The 19,484-nt window shown below is 43.5% G+C and overlaps 1 protein-coding gene across 1 annotated transcript; it reads left to right on the forward strand.

Annotated features, from left to right (window-relative positions):
* Nucleotides 1–16,503: 16,503 nt before the first annotated feature.
* CITED2 (Cbp/p300 interacting transactivator with Glu/Asp rich carboxy-terminal domain 2) lies at nucleotides 16,504–18,921 on the forward strand. Its single transcript, XM_027603950.1, has 2 exons — nucleotides 16,504–16,760; nucleotides 17,229–18,921. Exon 2 carries the CDS (start codon nucleotides 17,237–17,239, stop codon nucleotides 18,050–18,052), a length of 816 nt encoding a protein of 271 aa, XP_027459751.1. The 5' UTR covers nucleotides 16,504–16,760; nucleotides 17,229–17,236; the 3' UTR covers nucleotides 18,053–18,921.
* Nucleotides 18,922–19,484: the final 563 nt, after the last annotated feature.

Raw genomic sequence — 19,484 nt, forward strand, 5'->3', positions numbered from 1 at the left:
TTCTTTTACATACGCACAAGAGAGTCTCTAACGCATACATCTTGAGGTAGAATTTCTGGTTTGTTGGGTGTGGGACTTCTAACATGACTGTAGCAGTCCACACTCCAGTGCAACATTTACGTTTGCTTCCCCACATTTTCATCCACATATTTCTGAACAACAAATACTATTAGACTTTTTAGTTTTTCCAAACTCATGAAAGTGAAACTAAATCTCATTGATACTTTATTCCAAATTTTCCTGATTACAAGTGAATGTGAGCATCATCTCATATATTTATTAATCGTTGGATTCCCTGTGGCTTACTGGGAAACGCTTGCTCTTCTTTCCCCCCCCCCATTTTCCTATTGGGTGTTTTTGTTTTTGTTTTTATTATTAACTTGATTGCATTTCTTAAACATATTTTTACATTTTTTACATATTTCCATAGTTTAGATAGTTTAGGTAATAATCCTTTTCCTATTGTATATGTTACAAATAGATTGTTCTAGTCTGCTATCTGTCTTTCAACATTATTATCTCATTTGTCTTTCAGAAGCCTAAATTTTAACATAAAGTCATCAATTTTTTCCCATGTTATTTATGCTTTTTATATGTTGCTTAAGTTTTTCCCTACCCTAAAATCTTAACAATATTCCTTATATTTCCTTCTAGTTGTTCTAATTCTTAAAAGTTGAATTATTTATCAGAAATTTCACTAATAGACAAAGAATCAGCACAGGGAGAAGAATGATCATGGGAAATAGTTGACAGACACTATGGTAGAGCCACTGAGTGAACTTTCCCACACAGTGGAGGACACTTCTCAACATACCAAAATTTGGAGTTTTTTGGTCCAGGGCAGCTAAACACAGCCAAATTCTTACTCGTTAGATTCTATTTCATCTAGATGTCATGCTGACCCTCAGTTAACACCTCTTTCTTCAGACAACTCATTAGACCTCAGGTTTCATAGGTGATTCTAATCATTTATGCAACTCTGGCTTTTCCAACATGGTATCATTGCTCTATTGTCATAAGAGTGCCTCCCTGAGATTCATAGCCTGGCCAACATTGACTAGACGTGAGTGATTCCTGTTCTCCCCAGCCAAATGTGTATAAATAATCTCTTGAGGTATTTCTCTAGATAGCTAATCTCATGCAATATGTGTGGTCCTTCCTACTTACACTTCAAAATTCCAGTGATGCCTGACCTCACTCTATGCTCTGAAATTAAAAGAATTTTGTAATAAACAGGGGAGTTTGGAAAGAACAGTGATCAAGTGGTCTCTCTGGCACTGATAAAGGGACACAACTGAGTTAAGAGAAATGCTTGGTTAACTTGTCAATATAATCCATATTGGGCATTTTTCTTTTTCAGATTCTATTTGTCCACTGAGCAGTCTTCACCTGAGTCAGAACTGTAAGCTTGCCTCCAGGTGTTCCAGAATCCTAATTGTAGATCCTGATTTCCACCTTCTTGAGCACCATGTTTGCCCCCAGTATTTTCCAAACCAGTGCTTCTGCTTTCTGTAAATGGCTCTCATAAAATAATCTGAAAGCCCAATATCAAGATACTATCAATGGACTGATTCTATACCTTTGTTTGGACCAGGGGTCCCTGCTGTTTTACCCGCCTCGGAGGACACTCCTGGCCAACAGCATGACTTAGACATATGTGCTGGCTCCAGTTCTGATAGGGATTTGGCTTTCTAAAGATTCCTGAGAGCTAAGAATACTGTCACAACAGCCGTCTTTGCTCCATATGTGAGGGAAGGGTTCAGCTGCATGGAGGTTTTCTCTCTTGCCAGGTGTTCTCTTCAGGTTTGTCAGCAAGGCTTACGCAACAGGGCATGAATTCCCCAAGATGGTTCGTAAAATCTTGTGTACCTCCTTCTGGCTCTTGAGTCTCTCTGTGTCTGGGGGCAAGTCATTTCACCTCCCTTAGCCTGAATTTCTATACTCTCTAAATGAAATGGGTTGGACTAGATGGTTTTCATGAGCCTTCCCACCTGTCACTTCCTATGATTCCATGAACCTTATGAGTTTACTTCAAAAGTTCCATTATCAGCATTCAAGGTGTGGCACGAATCAAGCACATTTCTGCACGTGGCTTGTGAAATCTTTCCCATTATTTTATAGTCACACTTTGTGCACCAACTGCTAGATAAACTAGCCGAGGATTATTTTTACTGAGATACAATTGACATATGACATTACATTAGTTTCAGGTGTACCACATAATGATTTGATATATGTATACATTGCAAAATGATCACCACAGTAAGTCTCATTACCATTCATAAACACACACAATTACAGTTTTTTTTTCTTGAGATGAGAACTTTTAAGATGTATATTTTTAGCAACTTTCAAATATACTATACAGTATTACTAATCACAGTCACCATGCTGTACATTATAAGCCCAGGATTTATTTATTTTGTAACTAGAAGTTTGTAAGTTTTGACTACCTTCACCCATTTCACCCATTTCACCCACCCTCCACACCCCCATCTCCTGCCTCTGGCAACCACCAATCTGTTCTCTGTATCTATGAGTTTGGGGTTTTTTTGTTTGTTTGTTTTGAGTTTTGTTTTGTTTAGATTCCACATATAAATGAGATCAAACAGTATATTTCTTTCTCTGTACGACATGTTTCACTCAGAAAATACCCTCAAGGTCCACCCATGTTGTCGCAAATGGCAAGATTTCCATCCTTTTTACGGCCAAATAACATTCTTTGTTATTTGTTATATGTTAAAGCACATCTTCTTTACCCATTCATCCTTTGATAGACACTTGGATAAAGATTTTTTAAAATGTTGGTAACTTGATGCATCTAAAGAAAACAGAAAACTTTCTGGCTCTAGCTGCCTAGGCTCTTTCAGTTTTAGAAGCATTGCTACATCAAGTTGAATCACTACCATTATGATTCAGCTGTACACTCTTGGTGGCAAAGAGGGAGTCCCACAGAGAACCACCAATGATGGTCAAAGCACAACAGATCCAAACATCAGTGAACCTCTGTAGCATCTAAGCACAATCAGTAACTGTTAAGAGTCCCTTTCTTTTGTAAAGCCAATTTACCCAGTGTGCTGTTTACCAAATTAATATATATCTGAACATAGTTTCTGACCTTCATTGAATTTTAGGTCTATATGTAAACAAATAAGACAGTTTCTGATCTATTAAGGAAACCATTTTTACTTTCTGAGAATAGCTTTACTTATCAAAATCTCTCCTCCCCTGGATTAATGTCCCTCCCTCAGCCAAGTACAGTAAAAAGGGGATAGGTTTGGGTGTCATACAAAGCTTGTTCTGAAATCACACTGTGCCAGGACTTAGGACACAAAGGAAAATAAGTCATGGTCCCCAGGATGGAGGAGATTGTGCTGGTGGCAGTGTGAGGAAGGGGGTGACATGTAGGAAAACCGTTCTCTGTCAGAGCTGGCTGACTGAGTTTCGCTTTGTGGGTTCCAATCTTGCGGCTTGTATCTAATCAGATCTCAGAGAGCAGAAATCATCCAGCCTTGTGAACTCTGGACTTCTTCCCTTATGTCTGCACCTTTGTCCACCTCCTTTTCAAGGAAACTCCCTGCTAAGCTAAAAAGACCATGGAAAGCACAACATGTTGGTGTTATGATGCTCTGGAACTTCTACCTAAATTCCTACTTCATAGAGAGCATCATGGTGCCCCGCTGCCGCACCAGAGAGCATGGGCATACCTGAGCATACTGCACACAGGTTCTTCTGTAGCACCCACTTTTATAATATCCTCCTAAATGTAGAAAGAAACAGGGTTGAGGAGCCCCTCCCTCCAGGCAGAGAACTGATTCTTGCTCAGAATTCTCTTCCTCCTGATGATACCATGAAAGAGTCACAAAGCCAGTAAAAAACACAGGAACGGAGGCCTAGAGGAGAGTTTAAATTCTGGGGGGTTGCGGGGGGGCGGATTTGGAATCTTGAAAAGGTGGTGAACAACAAAAGTACTGAAAACATTGTGACAACATAAATAATAATTTTTATTAGATCCTCCTAAGTTATTTAGCATAGATTAGCAATTGTAGAGAAAACTTTTAGAGGGTCCACAGAGTAGCCAACTAGAAAACTGAAAAACATTTTCAATTTCTTTTTTTTAAAAAAAGGTTTTAAATTAAATCTCAATTGCTTAACTGTAAGGGTGAAAGGAATTAGGATGTTTAGGTTTGTGATCACGCCCTCTGCGTCAGGAAGTGTTTTTGCACTGGGGATACAATGTTGTGACACTGGGATAAGATAGAAGTATGGTCCCTGCCCTCACGGTGACAGTAATCAAAGAGTCACAAAATAAATGTGGAACTCCACTTGGTGAGAAGGGCCATGAAGGAAAATCACAAGGCATTGCACATAATAGGAGCAATGCTGGGGGGCCTACACTGTCTGGGACAAAATCACCATAAAGCCGGAGAGAATGGCAAGGCCTTATAAGAGACTGGTAAGTAGGATCCTGATGGTTCAGAATGTCAGATTATGTCAACAGACCCATTATAGTTGTAGTTCAGAGATAGGAAGGGAGGAAGGCCAAAGGATCATTCACAGCTCCTGTATCTTTCCTTTGGTGGTGATACCAGAGACCAAGGTCTGGTCTTCAGCTCAGCTGGTCCATCCATCTAGAGCTGTACTGGCTCCCAGTACTAACCAGAAAAGACTGATGAAGTGCAGTTTATTAACTTACGGCAGAGCTACGCCCTTCTGGTGCCTGGAATTCTTATGGCTACTAGCTCTCAAAGTACCCTTTGGGGCCTCCAAAGAAGCTGGAGCTATCCTGCTGAAGATGCTGATCCTGTCTTGTACATGTTTGTGCTCCTTTATTTCGCTTCCAGAAGATAATCTTCTCTCAAGGTTCTGAGGGTGCTTCTGTGGTGCCCCTGCATAATAACTCCAGAATCCAGGCTGAATATCAAATTAGCTTGGAAATCCCTTGCTCACGGGGCGCCTGGGGGGCTCAGTCATTGGGCGTCTGCCTTCGGCTCAGGTCATGATCCCGGGGTCCTGGGATCGAGCCCCGCATCGGGCTCCCTGCTCCGCGGGAAGCCTGCTTCTCCCTCTGCCCCTCCCCCTGCTTGCGTTCCCTCTCCCACTGTCTCTCTCGGTCAAATAAGTAAATAAATCTTTGGAAAGAAAAAAAAAGAAATCCCTTGCTCGCTACATATTAATGGTGTAAACAAGATTGTTTAAAATACTTAAAGAACTAAAGTAGCTACAAGCACGCCAAAAATACCACTTAAAATATAAACACTTGACACACTAACACAAATCATTCTCATCTAGTTATTACACAGGCATTTGAATGAATGGAAGAAGGAACTAATGAATCAACAAGTGAAAGAAGATCGAACCCCCAGACAATTTTGGGGTCATGTATTTATTTGATATAGGAAAGAAATCTGCTTTTTTTAAAAAATCCCCGTGTAGTTAACATACAATGTTATGTTAGTTACAGGTGTACAATAGAGTGATTCAACAATTCTGTACATTACTCAGTGCTCATCGTGATAAGTGCGCTCTTACTCTCCTTCACCTGCTTCACCATCCCCCCCACCCCACCTCCCCTCTGGTAACCATCTATTTGTTTTCTATAGTTTTCTGTAGTTAAGAGTCTGTTTTTTGGTTTGTCTCTCTCTTTTTTCCCCTTTGTTCATGTATTTTGTTTCATAAATTCCACATATAAGTGAAATCATATGATATCTGTCTTTCTCTGACTGGCTTATTTTTTTTTTAAGATTTTATTCATTCATTTCACAGAGAGAGAGAGAGAGAGAGAGAGAGGGCACAAGCAGGCGGTGTGGCAGGCAGAGGGAGAGGGAGAAGCAGGCTCCCCGCTGAGCAGAGAGCCGGACATGGGGCTCGAGCCCAGGACCCTGGGATCATGACCCAAGCCGAAGGCAGACGCTTAACCGACTGAGCCACCCAGGCGCCCCTGACTGGCTTATTTTGCTTAACATTATACTCTCTAGACCCATCCATGTTGTTGCAAAAGGCAAGATATTTTACTTTTTCATGGCTGAATAATATTCATATATATGTATACCCCATATCTTCTTTATCCATTCACCTACCAATGGACACTTGGGCTGCTTCTATAATTTGGCTATTGTAAATAATGTTGCAATAAACATAATCTCTTCGAATGAGTGATTTTGTATTCTTTGGATAAATACCCAGTCATGCAATCACTGGATTATAGGGTAGTTCTAATTTTAATTTTTTAAGGAACCTCCAGACTGTCTCCCACGGTGGATGCGCCAGTCCCCATCCCCACCAACAGTGCACGAGGGTCCCTTTCTCCCCACATCCTCACCAACACTTGTTGTTTCTTGAAGAATCTATATTTTTAAAAGAAAATGGCTAACCTTCCAACTTCCCAGTATTTAAACTCTCCAGTCCCTCCCTGCCTCAGCCACTGATCCAAATTATTTTTTTTTAAGATTTTATTTATTTATTTGACAGAGACAGAGACAGCGAGAGAGGGAACACAAGCAGGGGGGAGTGGGAGAGGGAGAAGCAGGCTTCCCGCCGAGCAGGGAGCCCGATGCGGGGCTCCATCCCAGGACCCTGGGATCAAGACCTGAGCCGAAGGCAGATGCTTAACGACTCAGCCACCCAGGCGCCCCCAAATTATTTATTATAATCAATAATTATATGATCCAAAGTACTTTTGATATTAAAGCTGGATTCCACCAAAACCAGGTTTTTTTTTTTCAACTGGAGTTCATGAGCCCTTCATACTGTTTAAAATGTGCGGGGGGGGGGGGGGATTCTCTTTTCCTCTTCAAGAACTCTTTATGTTTTCATTTTGTCGGTAATTTTTAACAAATTATTGCAAGCATATTGTGCATCACCCAGATGACCATCTTTCAAATTTGGATTTGTGATTACAACTGTGGTGGTGTCAAGCCATATTACTTTAAACATTAAACACTACAAAGAAAAGAATAGAGGTGGTTTTAAAATGTAAGGAATACGTTCACACCATATGGAAACCAAGTGAAGTCATGGTGCGCTCTGTACAAGTTTTTGCCGTGGTTCAAGTAGAGAATCTCATCGCACAGTGGGATATAGCATCAGAGGGCCAAACTTGGTAGAATAAAAATGTATTCTTGTTGCTAGATTCACACTCTAAGGGATGATTTGATTTTGACAAAACCCTCCACTAAATGCTGTTAATTTTAATTTTTATTGGTTCTCCAGTTTTATTTTTTGTTTAGCATGGAAATGAGTTCTAGTAGTACAGTTGTATAGGAGCTTTGAACACAAGGATGTCACATATTGTTTTCTATTTTCACATACTTAAGAAATATAATAAAAATAATTTAAGTAAGCATTTAAAGCCTCAGAGATGTTTTTCTCTTGAAAGGGGTCAATACATTACTTTTGAGAAACACTATTTTAAACCAGCATTTTTTCAATATTTCTGTCCTGCGAGTCCTCCTCCCTATTATTTCGTGAGCCATGTAGGTATTTTTTTAGTCATTTAAAAAAATTTTCGTATGCTACATCAAACGAAGATAGTTCACAGAAACTATTAGGTTTTAAATAAGTATATTATTGAAGTATATTTTGTGGAATTTAAGTCAATCTTTAATGATATTTACTACACAAAAATATAAAAACAAAATATTTTGTCTTGTGTTGTGGACTTCTATTGCATGATTTCTTTAGAATCCATTAAGGAGGGACACCTGGGTGGCACAACTGGATAAGCTTTCCACTCTTGGTTTTGGCTCAAGTTGTGATTTTATGGTCATGAGATAGAGCCCCGCATTGGGCTCCCTGCTGAGCATGGAGTCTGCTTGAGATTCTCTCTCCCTCTCCCCCTGCTGAGCATGGAGTCTGCTTGAGATTCTCTCTCCCTCTCCCCCTGCTGAGCATGGAGTCTGCTTGAGATTCTCTCTCCCTCTCCCCCTGCTGAGCATGGAGTCTGCTTGAGATTCTCTCTCCCTCTCCCCCTGCTGAGCATGGAGTCTGCTTGAGATTCTCTCTCCCTCTCCCTCTGCCCCTCCCACTCATGCACATCCATACTCTCCTGGAAATAAATAAATCTTAAAAAAAGAATCAATTATTAAGGAAAAGCATCATTGTTGACAAACTGAAAATTGACAATATCTCTCTTTGGATTTTGTACTAAATGCATACTTAAGCATAGACTGAAATATAGCTACATGTAGGGACATCAGAAACTGACACAAAATACTTTCATTTCTTGATGCTTTTAGTTCTTGTATTTTGTACTTAAAAACCAACTGGGGTTTTTAAAAAGAATTAGTTTTGTTTGTAACTAATAAGATAAGAGGAAAAGAGTTGGAGGCTCTTATTTGTAAACACACCTCTACTATTGTTATATGTGACAGCTGAATCTTTATTTCTAATAAATTGAAGGCCAACTGTTTTCTCTTTCACCTCTGAGTTTTGAGTTGTAGAGTTATGTATTGGTGCTACATAAGAATTTTCATTATATGAATGTAGCCTCTGCATGGGGTGAGCACCATCCTAAGTCATAGGCAGAAAAATTATCACAATTATATTTCTCATTGATTTGTTTTATTCAGGGCCATTTCTCTTCGATCTTACAAAAAAAAATCCCCAAAGGAAAAATAAAATAAGATAAAAACAGCACATATACTAAAAAACAGAGAGAGAGGCAAACCATAAAAGACTCTTAGCTGTAGGGAACAAACTGAGGGTTGCTGGAAGCGGGGGGAACCGAACGGAGTAACTGGGTGATGGGCATGAAGGAGGGCACTTGATGTAACGAGCACTTGGTGATATATGCAACTGATGAATCACTAAATTCTATCCCTAAAACTAATAATACACCATATGTTAACTAACTTGAATTTAATTTTTAAAAACATGAGAAAAAAAGGGGAAAAAATCCCTATGTGAATGAGAATTAAAGCAACGCAAAGTTGTACAACGGTAAACGTCACCCTCTGATGGGGGTATTTAGCTAGAGGGTCAAGTTAAGTGCCTGCTCATCAGATGTGGGATGTCTCTGACCAGCTCAGTAGGCTCACTCAGCACACACTCAGAGACTTTTAAACTTCCATTTTGAACTGCAAAAATACTTTTAAATGATTTTATTTCTCACTTTTTAAAAAGTAGGAATTGATACAGATTCTGTTACTGCCTTTTACAACACATCCACCTATAATACAGAGCGCCAGTTGGGAAATGCTGGTTTAAGCCATTCAACACATCTCTTATCCTATTTCACTGAAGTCTTCATAAAGACTTAGTTCCCTCTGATAATCTGCTCTGGTGTTTTAAAATCCTGATGTTAAGGAAGTCCTTTACGGGCAAGTCACTTAACCTCTCAGGACCTCAGATTTCTCATTTAGAAAATGAAGGGGTTAGGATAAGATTCTTTTTAAAGTCCCACCTAGAATTAGAAGGCTATGATTTTTGTTTTATCTAAAACTTTAGTTTTCATAACTGCTTAATATCAGAACAATGTTTTAAAACAAATTCAAATGAGAAATCCTTAATATATAAAGCACATAAAAGTGAAGCTGAGAACACTCAAGGTCTGCAGAACACAATTCGAAAACCACGGATCTAAAGCTCTCTTTTAAAAAATGCTTTCCTTTTTTCTTTGTCTCAGTGGAAAAGGAAAACATCTGGAAAGGATCCACCATATTAGTTTCCCTATGTGTACACCAGAACATATGTATTAAGTCACCTGTCAGCTTTTCTTCCCCAGATTAAATAGCCATTATAAGTCCCATTTCCCATCCCTTTAAAATATATTCTCCCTCTTTTTTTTTAAACGAACTTTCTTTAGTCTCTGTAATTCTTTATTAAAATGTAAAGTTACAAACCAACCACAATCTCTGAGAAGAGCCAAGTGTAGCAAAAGGATTACTTCCAGCTCTATCATATGATATTCTCATTCCCAACACACTCTGAGTTGTTGCCTTTTTAATAACCACATTCCATTGTTGCCTACCATTCAACAAACAGCTTGGTCGGACCCACACTTATTTTTTCTTTTTTCTGTTTTTCTTTCTTTCTTCTTCTTTTCCTTTTTTTTTTTTTTTTCCTTTGGCTAAACTTGTTATATCTAGTCAAGTAATTTCCCACCTAATACCCATGTAATTTGTTATTGTCCTCATGGGCCCTTTGAAGTGTTTCCTATTGAATATAATTCTGTTTTTAATGGAGCATTTCCCTAATTAGTTAAGGTCACTGAAGTTTTCTTCTGCTTTCCAGCATAACTCATCCAACTTCATAACCAATGTGAATGTTCTCTAGTTTCGTGCTGAAGCTGTAGACTAATAAAATGTCAATTACCTAAAATGAATCTACACCGGAGATGTGTTATGGGATGAATTGCAATCCCATGAAATTCATATGTTGAAGCCCTATTCCCCAGCATCTCAGAATGTAACTACATTTGGATATACGGTCTTCAAAGAACTCACTGAATTAAAATGAGGTCATTTGGGTAGGTCCTAATGGAATCTGACACAAAGAGACAGCTGGGGCTTCAACACAGAGATAAACAAAGAAAACACCATGTGAAGATGCAGCAAGAAAGTGACCATCTGCAAGCCAAGGAGAGAGGCCTCAGATGAAACCGAATCTGCTGACACCTTGATCTTGGACTTCCAGCCTCCAGTACTGTGAGAAAATTTATGTCTGTTGTTGAAACCACCTAGTCTGTGGTATTTTGTTACAGCAGCCTGAGCAGACTAATACAAGCTATGCTATGCATGACATTGTGCAGCCCCTTGGGGCTCACCAAGGAGTCTCCACCATTACAGAGAAGGCTACAAGGAGGGCACATATACCCATAACTCAAGCCAGAATGAGTTATAAAGGAAGATCTGAGCAAAGTGCCCTGAGAGCCACAAGGGAGCCAGAATTCTTTCCACTGGGGGATTGAGCCTTGAAACAGGTGATGTCACCTGAGCAGAACCTTCAAAGATGGGCAAAATTCCAATCATGGGAGGCAAGGGGAGAGGGTGGAACTTGGGGGGTGGGGAGAGGGTGGAATTTGGGGGGTGGGGGGAGGACAGAGCTTTATGAATGTAAACTACACTCACACCATACCTGGGGACAAGGTCGGTGGTTCACAAATCTGTCTAAATGTCAGAACTGGGGCGCCTGGGTGGCTCAGTCGTTAAGCGTCTGCCTTCGGCTCAGGTCATGATCCCAGGGTCTTGGGATCGAGCCCCACATCGGGCTCCCTGCTCCGCGGGAAGCCTGCTTCGCTTCTCCCTCTCCCACTCCTCCTGCTTGTGTTCCCTCTCTCACTGTGTCTCTCTCTGTCAAATAAATAAATAAAATCTTTTTAAAAAATAAATAAATAAATACATGTCAGAACTAACTAGAAGTTTCTTAAAAAATACATAGATCCGCAGACCCTACTCCTAATCTGCTGAGTCAGGAGTTCCAGAGAAAATGTCCTGGAATCTTTATTTTAACCAATTTCTCAGGTGCATTGTATTGACTTCACCAAGTTTAAAGATCCGTTTTGAATAAAACATCTCCCTGCCTTCTCCCTCTCCCCTTTTTACCACTATATTTCTACTGAATGAGAAAATACATAAAGACAGAAAAAACTACTATGAGTTTAGTGATGATTTCAAGTGAATTTGTATTTTATTACATGGAACCAAATCCACAGGTTTAAAACTGATATGAATGTATCATTTTTACTTAAGCACATACCTATAAGACATCATTTATTCAACTTGCAGAAATGCAAGGTTGCATGTAAGGCTTCTACCTCCTTATTAACCATGAGTCCTCACCCTGACACTAAAGTCCATCCACAGTTTCTGGATCAGGAACTGTGGGTCCAGTGACAGCTCCTACACCAAATTATGCTACAGACCCTGCAAAGGAGGGAGAACAGAAGTGGAGGGGGAGAAAGGCAGAAAGAGGGAGTGTCATCACAGCTCATGCTCAGAGGATCCTGCCTTATTATGGTGGCCACATGGATGTTGGAATAAGGTGACAGTAGTGTTTTCCTCACCGGCTAAGACCTAGAGCCAGGGTCTTAGGAGGAGGGGAAGGGGACAAAGGGCCCAACCAGTGTCTGTCTGTTTCTTTCTCTCCCCTTTTCCCTAATCGCTCTGAGAAGGTGGTCATCTTTTTTTATTTTTGTTTGTTTGTTTGTTTGTTTTTCTTAACTGAAACTCAAAATCCTCCCTTCTGAAGTGATGAAAGTAATTCCTACTTGTTAAGGTACAGATTAGGTGAGATCACTTATATAAAGTATAAAACCTAGTACTGGACTCCACCCTATTTGCCAGCCCCACTCCCACCCCACCAACACGTGTATAAACTCTTCCACATATATTTTTGAAGCTGGGTCCTTGAGGCAGCCTTTCCTCAACTCAGGGTTTCCTGAAGCCCAAAGCTTACCTCAAAAAAGCTCCATTTCAATCAAAAATTCACACCAATAGGGGCCTACTTCCATAATTCAACAGTCAGTGACCCCCAGATGAGCTGTCTTCCCAGGGGGATCACAGTTTTGCTCAAGTGCATCCAAGGCCACATGCAGACAGTGGTACCCTGCTGTTCTTTCTAGATTCTTCTCCTTCCAGCCTTGAAAGTCACCTTCTCCAGAAAATCTTCTCTGACATCCCCCCTCATAAATCCTTCATTAGTTTCCCTCAGTATCTGCTGTCTTTCTTTCTCTTTCTTTCTTCCTTTTTCTTTCTTTCTTTTTCTTTCTTCTTTCTCTTTTTCTTTCTTTCTTCTTTCTTTCCTTCCTTCCTTCCTTCCTTCTTTCTTTCTTTCTTTTATTCATTCATTCATTCATTCATCTAATCAGGAAAGACTAATCATGCCAGGACTTACTTTACACACTGAATAAACAAACAAGCAAAGTCTCTGCTCTCCTGGGGCTGCCATTCTAGGATGGGGGGGGAAGACAGTAAAAATTCAATATGCAGTATGTCAGGTGGGGATAAATGCTAAGAGGAAAAACAAAACAGTGTTAAGAAAGCAAAAGGGGATATTGCTCTTTGGGTAGGACAGTCAGGCAGGAAGACCTCACCGAGATAATGTCTGAGCAGAAACATGAAGAAATGAATGTGTAGGCCAGCAGGATATCTGGGAAGAGAGTTCCAGGCAGCATCTTTTTTCCCACAGTGGCAGGGGTCTTGTGTTTTTCGGTTTCTCCACCCCTGTTATAGGCTGAATTGTGCCACCCCAGAATTACTGGAATCCTAACTAACCCCCAGTACTTCAGAACGTGACCGTATTTGTTGATAGGGTCTCAGCAGAGGTAATCGAGTTAGAGTGAGGTCATCAGGAGAGGGCCTAATCCAATATGACTGCTGTCCTTATAGAAAGGGGAAATTTTAGACAGAGATAGGCACATAGCAAAACACTATGTAGAGATAAAGGCAGAGGTGGGGCAATGATGGCCAGCAAATGACCAACTCTAGCAGAGAGACATGGAATAGATTCTCCCTCACAACCCTCAGAACCAGGCCTGCCTACACTTGGAAATGGCACTTCTAGCCTCCAGAACCGTGACAACGATTTCCTGCTCTTTAAGCCTGAGTGGCATAAACAAAGTTTATAGTACTTCGTCATGGCAGCCCTAGGAAAATAATATGGCCGTCTATCGCTGTGAAGGTCACACACAGACCACTGGCTTGCGCGGTTCAGAGGATAAAGCCCTGGTTACGTGGGGCTCTGCGTTCCCCTAGGTGACTGTAACCACCCCTAACTGGACTCCCTGTTTCCAGGCTTACTTTCTCAATCCATTCTCCACAGTCCTGTCCTGACCTCTCTAAAATGAAAACGTGATCATCTCCTTTGTTCACCTGCTTCTCGGTGTCTTCAGGATACAACCCGAGTTTCTCAGCTTGGGAACCAAAGACCACAGGATCCAGCCTCAGTTTACCTCTCCCACCTTGTTTCTCTCATCTCTGGCCCCTCCTCTGGTGGCCTAACTTCCACTCATCCTCAGACCTCAGTTTAGTTACCAGCTACACTGGGAGGCCTTCCGAAGACCCCTAAGACCAGGTTCGGTGTCCCTCCTATGTATTTCCAGAATACAATCCTTGTGTTGAATGCTGGTGTTGCATTTATTACGGTGTGCCCTACGCCTGCTAGGCCTGTTTGTCCATCTTCTCTCTTTGAACATGAGTTCCTATATTAGGTTGTTTCTCTAGGCCCTAGGAAAGTGCCTGGCTCTTGGGGAACATTCACCGGACAGATGAATAAATGCACAAAGCATGCTGTGTTTTAACCAGCTGGTCCCAGAACTAAATTTTTTTCCCTTTAAGGGGTGGGGGATGGGGAGGTGACCTTTTAAGAGATTTCCCAATAGCCTGTGAAACCACTGGACCTGGAAGAAGCTGCACCTTTCCTTAATGGTTCCAAGAGGAATTTAGATTAGACATTGAAGAGCTGGTCCTTGTGTCGCAAGACACTGCAGTATAAGGAAGGGAAATAAACAATCTATTGGACAATTTTTGAGTCTGGGGTTGACCAGTATTTTGGAGCCCATTTTTTGATAGGAAGTGGCACTTGCAGGTTTCTTCCCAGCCTCTGATTCTGTAGCTGCAAGCCCATGACCTACAGGTAAAAGGGGTGGGTGGACACAGAGTAGGGGATTATTGCAACCAACAACGCAATGTGTTCTGTGCACAAGAGTCCAAAAAGTAAATATTTTTGAGGTTTAAAAAATATTGCACACACACAAAAGAAATTATTGCGCACACAGTTATAAATGCTGTAGAGACTGGAAAAGGAAAGAGAGGAAGATAGTAACAATGTTTAAATATATATTACATATATTATATTTGTATACTAAGTATATCTATCCATATATCTAACTAGAGGAAGACAGAGGGGTAAGAGATTAACATAATCAGGATTCGCTCTTTTTGCAAATTCCTGAAAGGGGAAATGTATGTATCAGAATTTCCAGTCCTCAAAAAATAGGGCCTAAAAAAAGTCCTGTGAGCAAGAAGGAAGAAAAGGAGGGGTGGAGGGCGGGGGACTAGCTCTTCGCAGCAGGAAGTCTTCAATGGCTATCGAGTTATGAAGAAACAACTCTGAACAGAAGTCCTCATTCGGAGCGCTAAACTCGCTTTTACCACATAAAGAGCAATATAAAAGCTCGGAGCAGTCTCGTCATGGTGTTGGGAAAACAACTCGGCTTCCCCATGTGAGAAAGCAAGAGAGCTCCGACCGGGTAGTAGCCCAGACCGGTGTAAGGGTTTTTATTTGCAAGTCAATGAGCCAAATGGACGACTAGGCTACTTGTGCCGCGTCCTGGGAAGCAAGGTTATTATTACCGCCTATTGCCCCACTGAACAATCTCACTGAAAAGGAAGAGTCCCAGCAGTGTGTGTGTGCGCACGGAGCCATACGGGACGTGCAGCTACGTGCCCACCTCCAGAACGACTTTATTTACAAAGCGATTACCATGTTATCTATTTGTTTTCCTTTTCCAGCAACAGCAGCTTTACTCAGCCCTCGAATTTCTTAATTACAAACCCGTTCGCTTCTAAATCAACCCCAAATCGTCAGGCAGAGCCCGGAGGGAGGCTGTGCAAGTTTGCACACACCCCCACCTCCCGGATCAAGGGCAACAGCAGAAGCAAGAAACTGTGTATGTGCAAAAAGGTGGATCTGGGGACGAGGATCGCTGAGTTTGTTTACAGAGCAGAGACGCCTCAGCTCGGATGCCAAAGCTACCAAGAGCTGCAAACGCAAACTTAGCAGAAGCACACGTACCCCGGGAGCGGCGAGCGGGCCCGAAAGCGCGGACCGGACTCCCGAGCGCGGGAGCGGAGGCGGCCGGGCCCGCGAGCGCGCTCCGTCCACCTGCAGCCGCTGCCGATCCCCGCCCCCAGCTCCTGTCCTTGAAAGGAGTGGCGGGGGTGGGGGGGAATGCATCTACACGCAGAACATCTAGATCAGGTTTACCCAGCGCCCCTGTAAAAACACAAAGGCACAGCCCAGGAAAGTGTGCTCGGGGTTAGGGGCATTATTTGTCCGGGGATTTAAAACCGCATTCGGGGAAACAGCCATTCTTCGCAGCCTGGGGGGCGGGGGGGCGGGGGAGTGTTGCAAAGCCGGGGAGGCAGAAGGGCACTATGGAGGAAGGGGGCGCTGAGAGAACCCCTTTTTCCCCTAGAAGGCACCTCAGATCGCTAGGTGAGCCGAGCGGGAGAGCTGGTGGGGGCGATTCCGACCAGAGGGGAGCGGTGCATTTTCCTCGCTCCTCTCAGGGCAGGCGCTACTTTGGAGCTAGGAGTCCAGGGGGCATTTTCTCCCCGCTACGGGGGCCGCAGGGCTGGTCCCGCGTTTCTGGGGCACACGGAAACCAGAGTCGGCGGCAGCGAGGCGGCGCCTGGGCCCGCAGCCTCTGCGCACGTGCCTCTGGCCGCGGGGACGCGGCTCGCCTACCCGGTCCGGCGTGCCCGGGGCTCCGGAGTCCGCGTTTTGCCGCCGCCCACCCTGGAGGCTCGCTCCGCCCTTCCTGAAATCCCTTATATTAACTGTGGCCAAAGCCCTAAGAAACACAGCTCATTGTTGGCAGCTGCCGGGCGGTCTTACCGAGCTGTGAGGGCAGCAGAGGGGAAATAAAAGGGAACGGCTCCGATTCTGCCCCAGCGGCCACTGCAAGACCTCCGTGCCGACATCGCGACAGCGAGCGCCCTGCACACCAGGAAGGCCCCCTCTATGTGCTGCTGAGCCGGTCCTGGACCCGACGATCCCGCCCTCGGTCTTCGGAGCAGAAATCGCAAAGACGGAAGGTAAGCGCGGCGGGCGAAGCTGGCTGGGGCGCCTGCCAGCCCAGTCCTCCGAGGGCTGGGTTTGCCCGGAGGAAGAGCGTGAGGCGGAGCTGGGGAATAACAACAGGATGTGCAACAACAGGATGAGGAGGGCTGATTTAATGCCTGAAGTTCGCGGCAGGGCTACGGGGCACTTCCTTTATTAGGCGACTTCGGGGAGCAGAGGGGGGTGTGGGCTCGGGTCCGCCCGCACGATCGCAGGGGAAGGGGCTGTTTGTTCAGCGCCCAGCTCTGTTGTGGGTTGGCAGGTCCGCCGTGGTGGCGAGCCCGGGTGCACAGGCTACTAGTAGGATCCCAGGGAGAGCGAGCGATTTCGCAGCCGACGTGCGTCCGGGGAGCCTAGTGGGGTAGAGGCGAGAAAAAGTGGGGTGCGCCGTGGTGGGCTGCACGTGTGGCGCGGGTCTTACCGTCTGCCCTTTTCACTTGCAGGACTGGAAATGGCAGACCATATGATGGCCATGAACCACGGGCGCTTCCCCGACGGCACCAACGGGCTGCACCACCACCCTGCCCATCGCATGGGCATGGGGCAGTTCCCGAGCCCCCATCACCACCAGCAGCAGCAGCCCCAACACGCCTTCAACGCCCTCATGGGCGAGCACATACACTACGGCGCGGGCAACATGAATGCCACGAGCGGCATCAGGCATGCGATGGGGCCGGGGACTGTGAACGGCGGGCACCCCCCGAGCGCGCTGGCCCCCGCAGCCAGGTTTAACAACTCCCAGTTCATGGGCCCCCCGGTGGCCAGCCAGGGAGGCTCCCTGCCGGCCAGCATGCAGCTGCAGAAGCTCAACAACCAGTATTTCAACCATCACCCCTACCCCCACAACCACTACATGCCGGATTTGCACCCTGCTGCAGGCCACCAGATGAACGGGACAAACCAGCACTTCCGAGATTGCAACCCCAAGCACAGCGGCGGCAGCAGCACCCCCGGCGGCTCGGGCGGCAGCAGCACCCCTGGCGGCTCCGGCGGCACCTCGGGTGGCGGCGCGGGCAGCGGCAACAGCGGCGGCGGCGGCGGCAGCGGCAGCAACATGCCCGCCTCCGTGGCCCACGTCCCTGCTGCAATGCTGCCGCCCAATGTCATAGACACTGATTTCATCGACGAGGAAGTGCTTATGTCCTTAGTGATAGAAATGGGTTTGGACCGCATCAAGGAGCTGCCCGAACTCTGGCTGGGGCAAAACGAGTTTGATTTTATGACGGACTTCGTGTGCAAACAGCAGCCCAGCAGAGTAAGCTGTTGACTTGACCGAAACCCCGGCGAAAAGAAATCAAACCCTGCCCCCCCCCAACTTCGGTGTGAATTAAAAAACATTCCCTTAGACACAGTATCTCACTTTTCAGATCTTGAAAGGTTTGAGAACTTGGAAACAAAGTAAACTATAAACTTGTACAAATTGGTTTAAAAAAAATTGCTGCCACTTTTTTTTTCTGTTTTTGTTTCGTTTTTGTAGCCTTGACATTCACCTCCCTTATGTAGTTGAAATATCTAGCTAACTTGGTCTTTTTTGTTGTTTGTTTTTACTCCTTATTTCCTCACTTTCTCCAGTGCTCAACTGTTAGATATTAATCTTGGCAAACTGCTTAATCTTGTGGATTTTGTGGATGGTTTCAAATGACTGAACTGCATTCAGATTTACGAGTGAAAGGAAAAATTGCATTAGTTGGTTGCATGAACTTTGAAGGGCAGATATTACTGCACAAACTCTGCCATCTCGCTTTATTTTTTAAACTATGCATTTGAGTACAGACTAAAATTTTTTTTAATATGCTAAACTGGAAGATTAAACAGATGTGGGCCAAACCGTTCTGGATCAGGAAAAGTCATACTGTTCACTTTCAAGTTGGCTGTCCCCCTCCCCCATATGTACAGACAATAATAGGGTGTGGAATGTCGTCAGTGGCAAACATTTCACAGATTTTTATTTTGTTTCTGTCTTCAACATTTTTGACACTGTGCTAATAGTTATATTCAGTACATGAAAAGATACTACTGTGTTGAAAGCTTTTTAGGAAATTTTGACAGTATTTTTGTACAAAACATTTTTTTGAAAAAATACTTGTTAATTTATTCTATTTTAATTTGCCAATGTCAATAAAAAGTTAAGAAATACTTGTTTTCTAGAAGTCATTTGGGGGGGGGTTGTTCCTTTCCGTGGCTTTATTTTTCCCCTCTTTAAGTTGAACACTTTATTGATGAGAGTAAGCATTCCAAAGGATAAATTACAGGACACTAAAACAGGTCATGATGAGCTTAAGTGGAGAGCAGGATTTAACATAATTGGCATAATGCTTCATTGTTACCATTGTAACATGCCTCTTGGTGTGGTTTAATCAGAAGCTGCAAAGTTGTCAAAGACCATTTTTTTTCTTAATTGCCATCATTTTCAAGTGTACTCCAGAGTTAGGTTTGTACCATTAAATACCGTAAATATTTTTTTCAGTGTGGGGTGGGGGGAAACCAAGTGTTTCTGGTTATACCTGATTCAACTACGTAAATGAAGGTAGAGCGGGATAATACGCTGGGAGATTGATGAGGATGGCATTAAACATAAATCTACCTTTTTCTCTAGTGACGAATTTTATTTCTCAGCAAAAGTCCTAAGGAGAGGCACACATTTTCTAGCTTAATCTCTGAAATAGCTTCTGACTGGTTTATAGTCCTAAGAGGAAGAG

The sequence above is a fragment of the Zalophus californianus genome, chromosome 7 (genome assembly GCF_009762305.2).
Source record: "Zalophus californianus isolate mZalCal1 chromosome 7, mZalCal1.pri.v2, whole genome shotgun sequence".
NCBI classification, from domain to species: Eukaryota; Metazoa; Chordata; class Mammalia; order Carnivora; family Otariidae; genus Zalophus; species Zalophus californianus.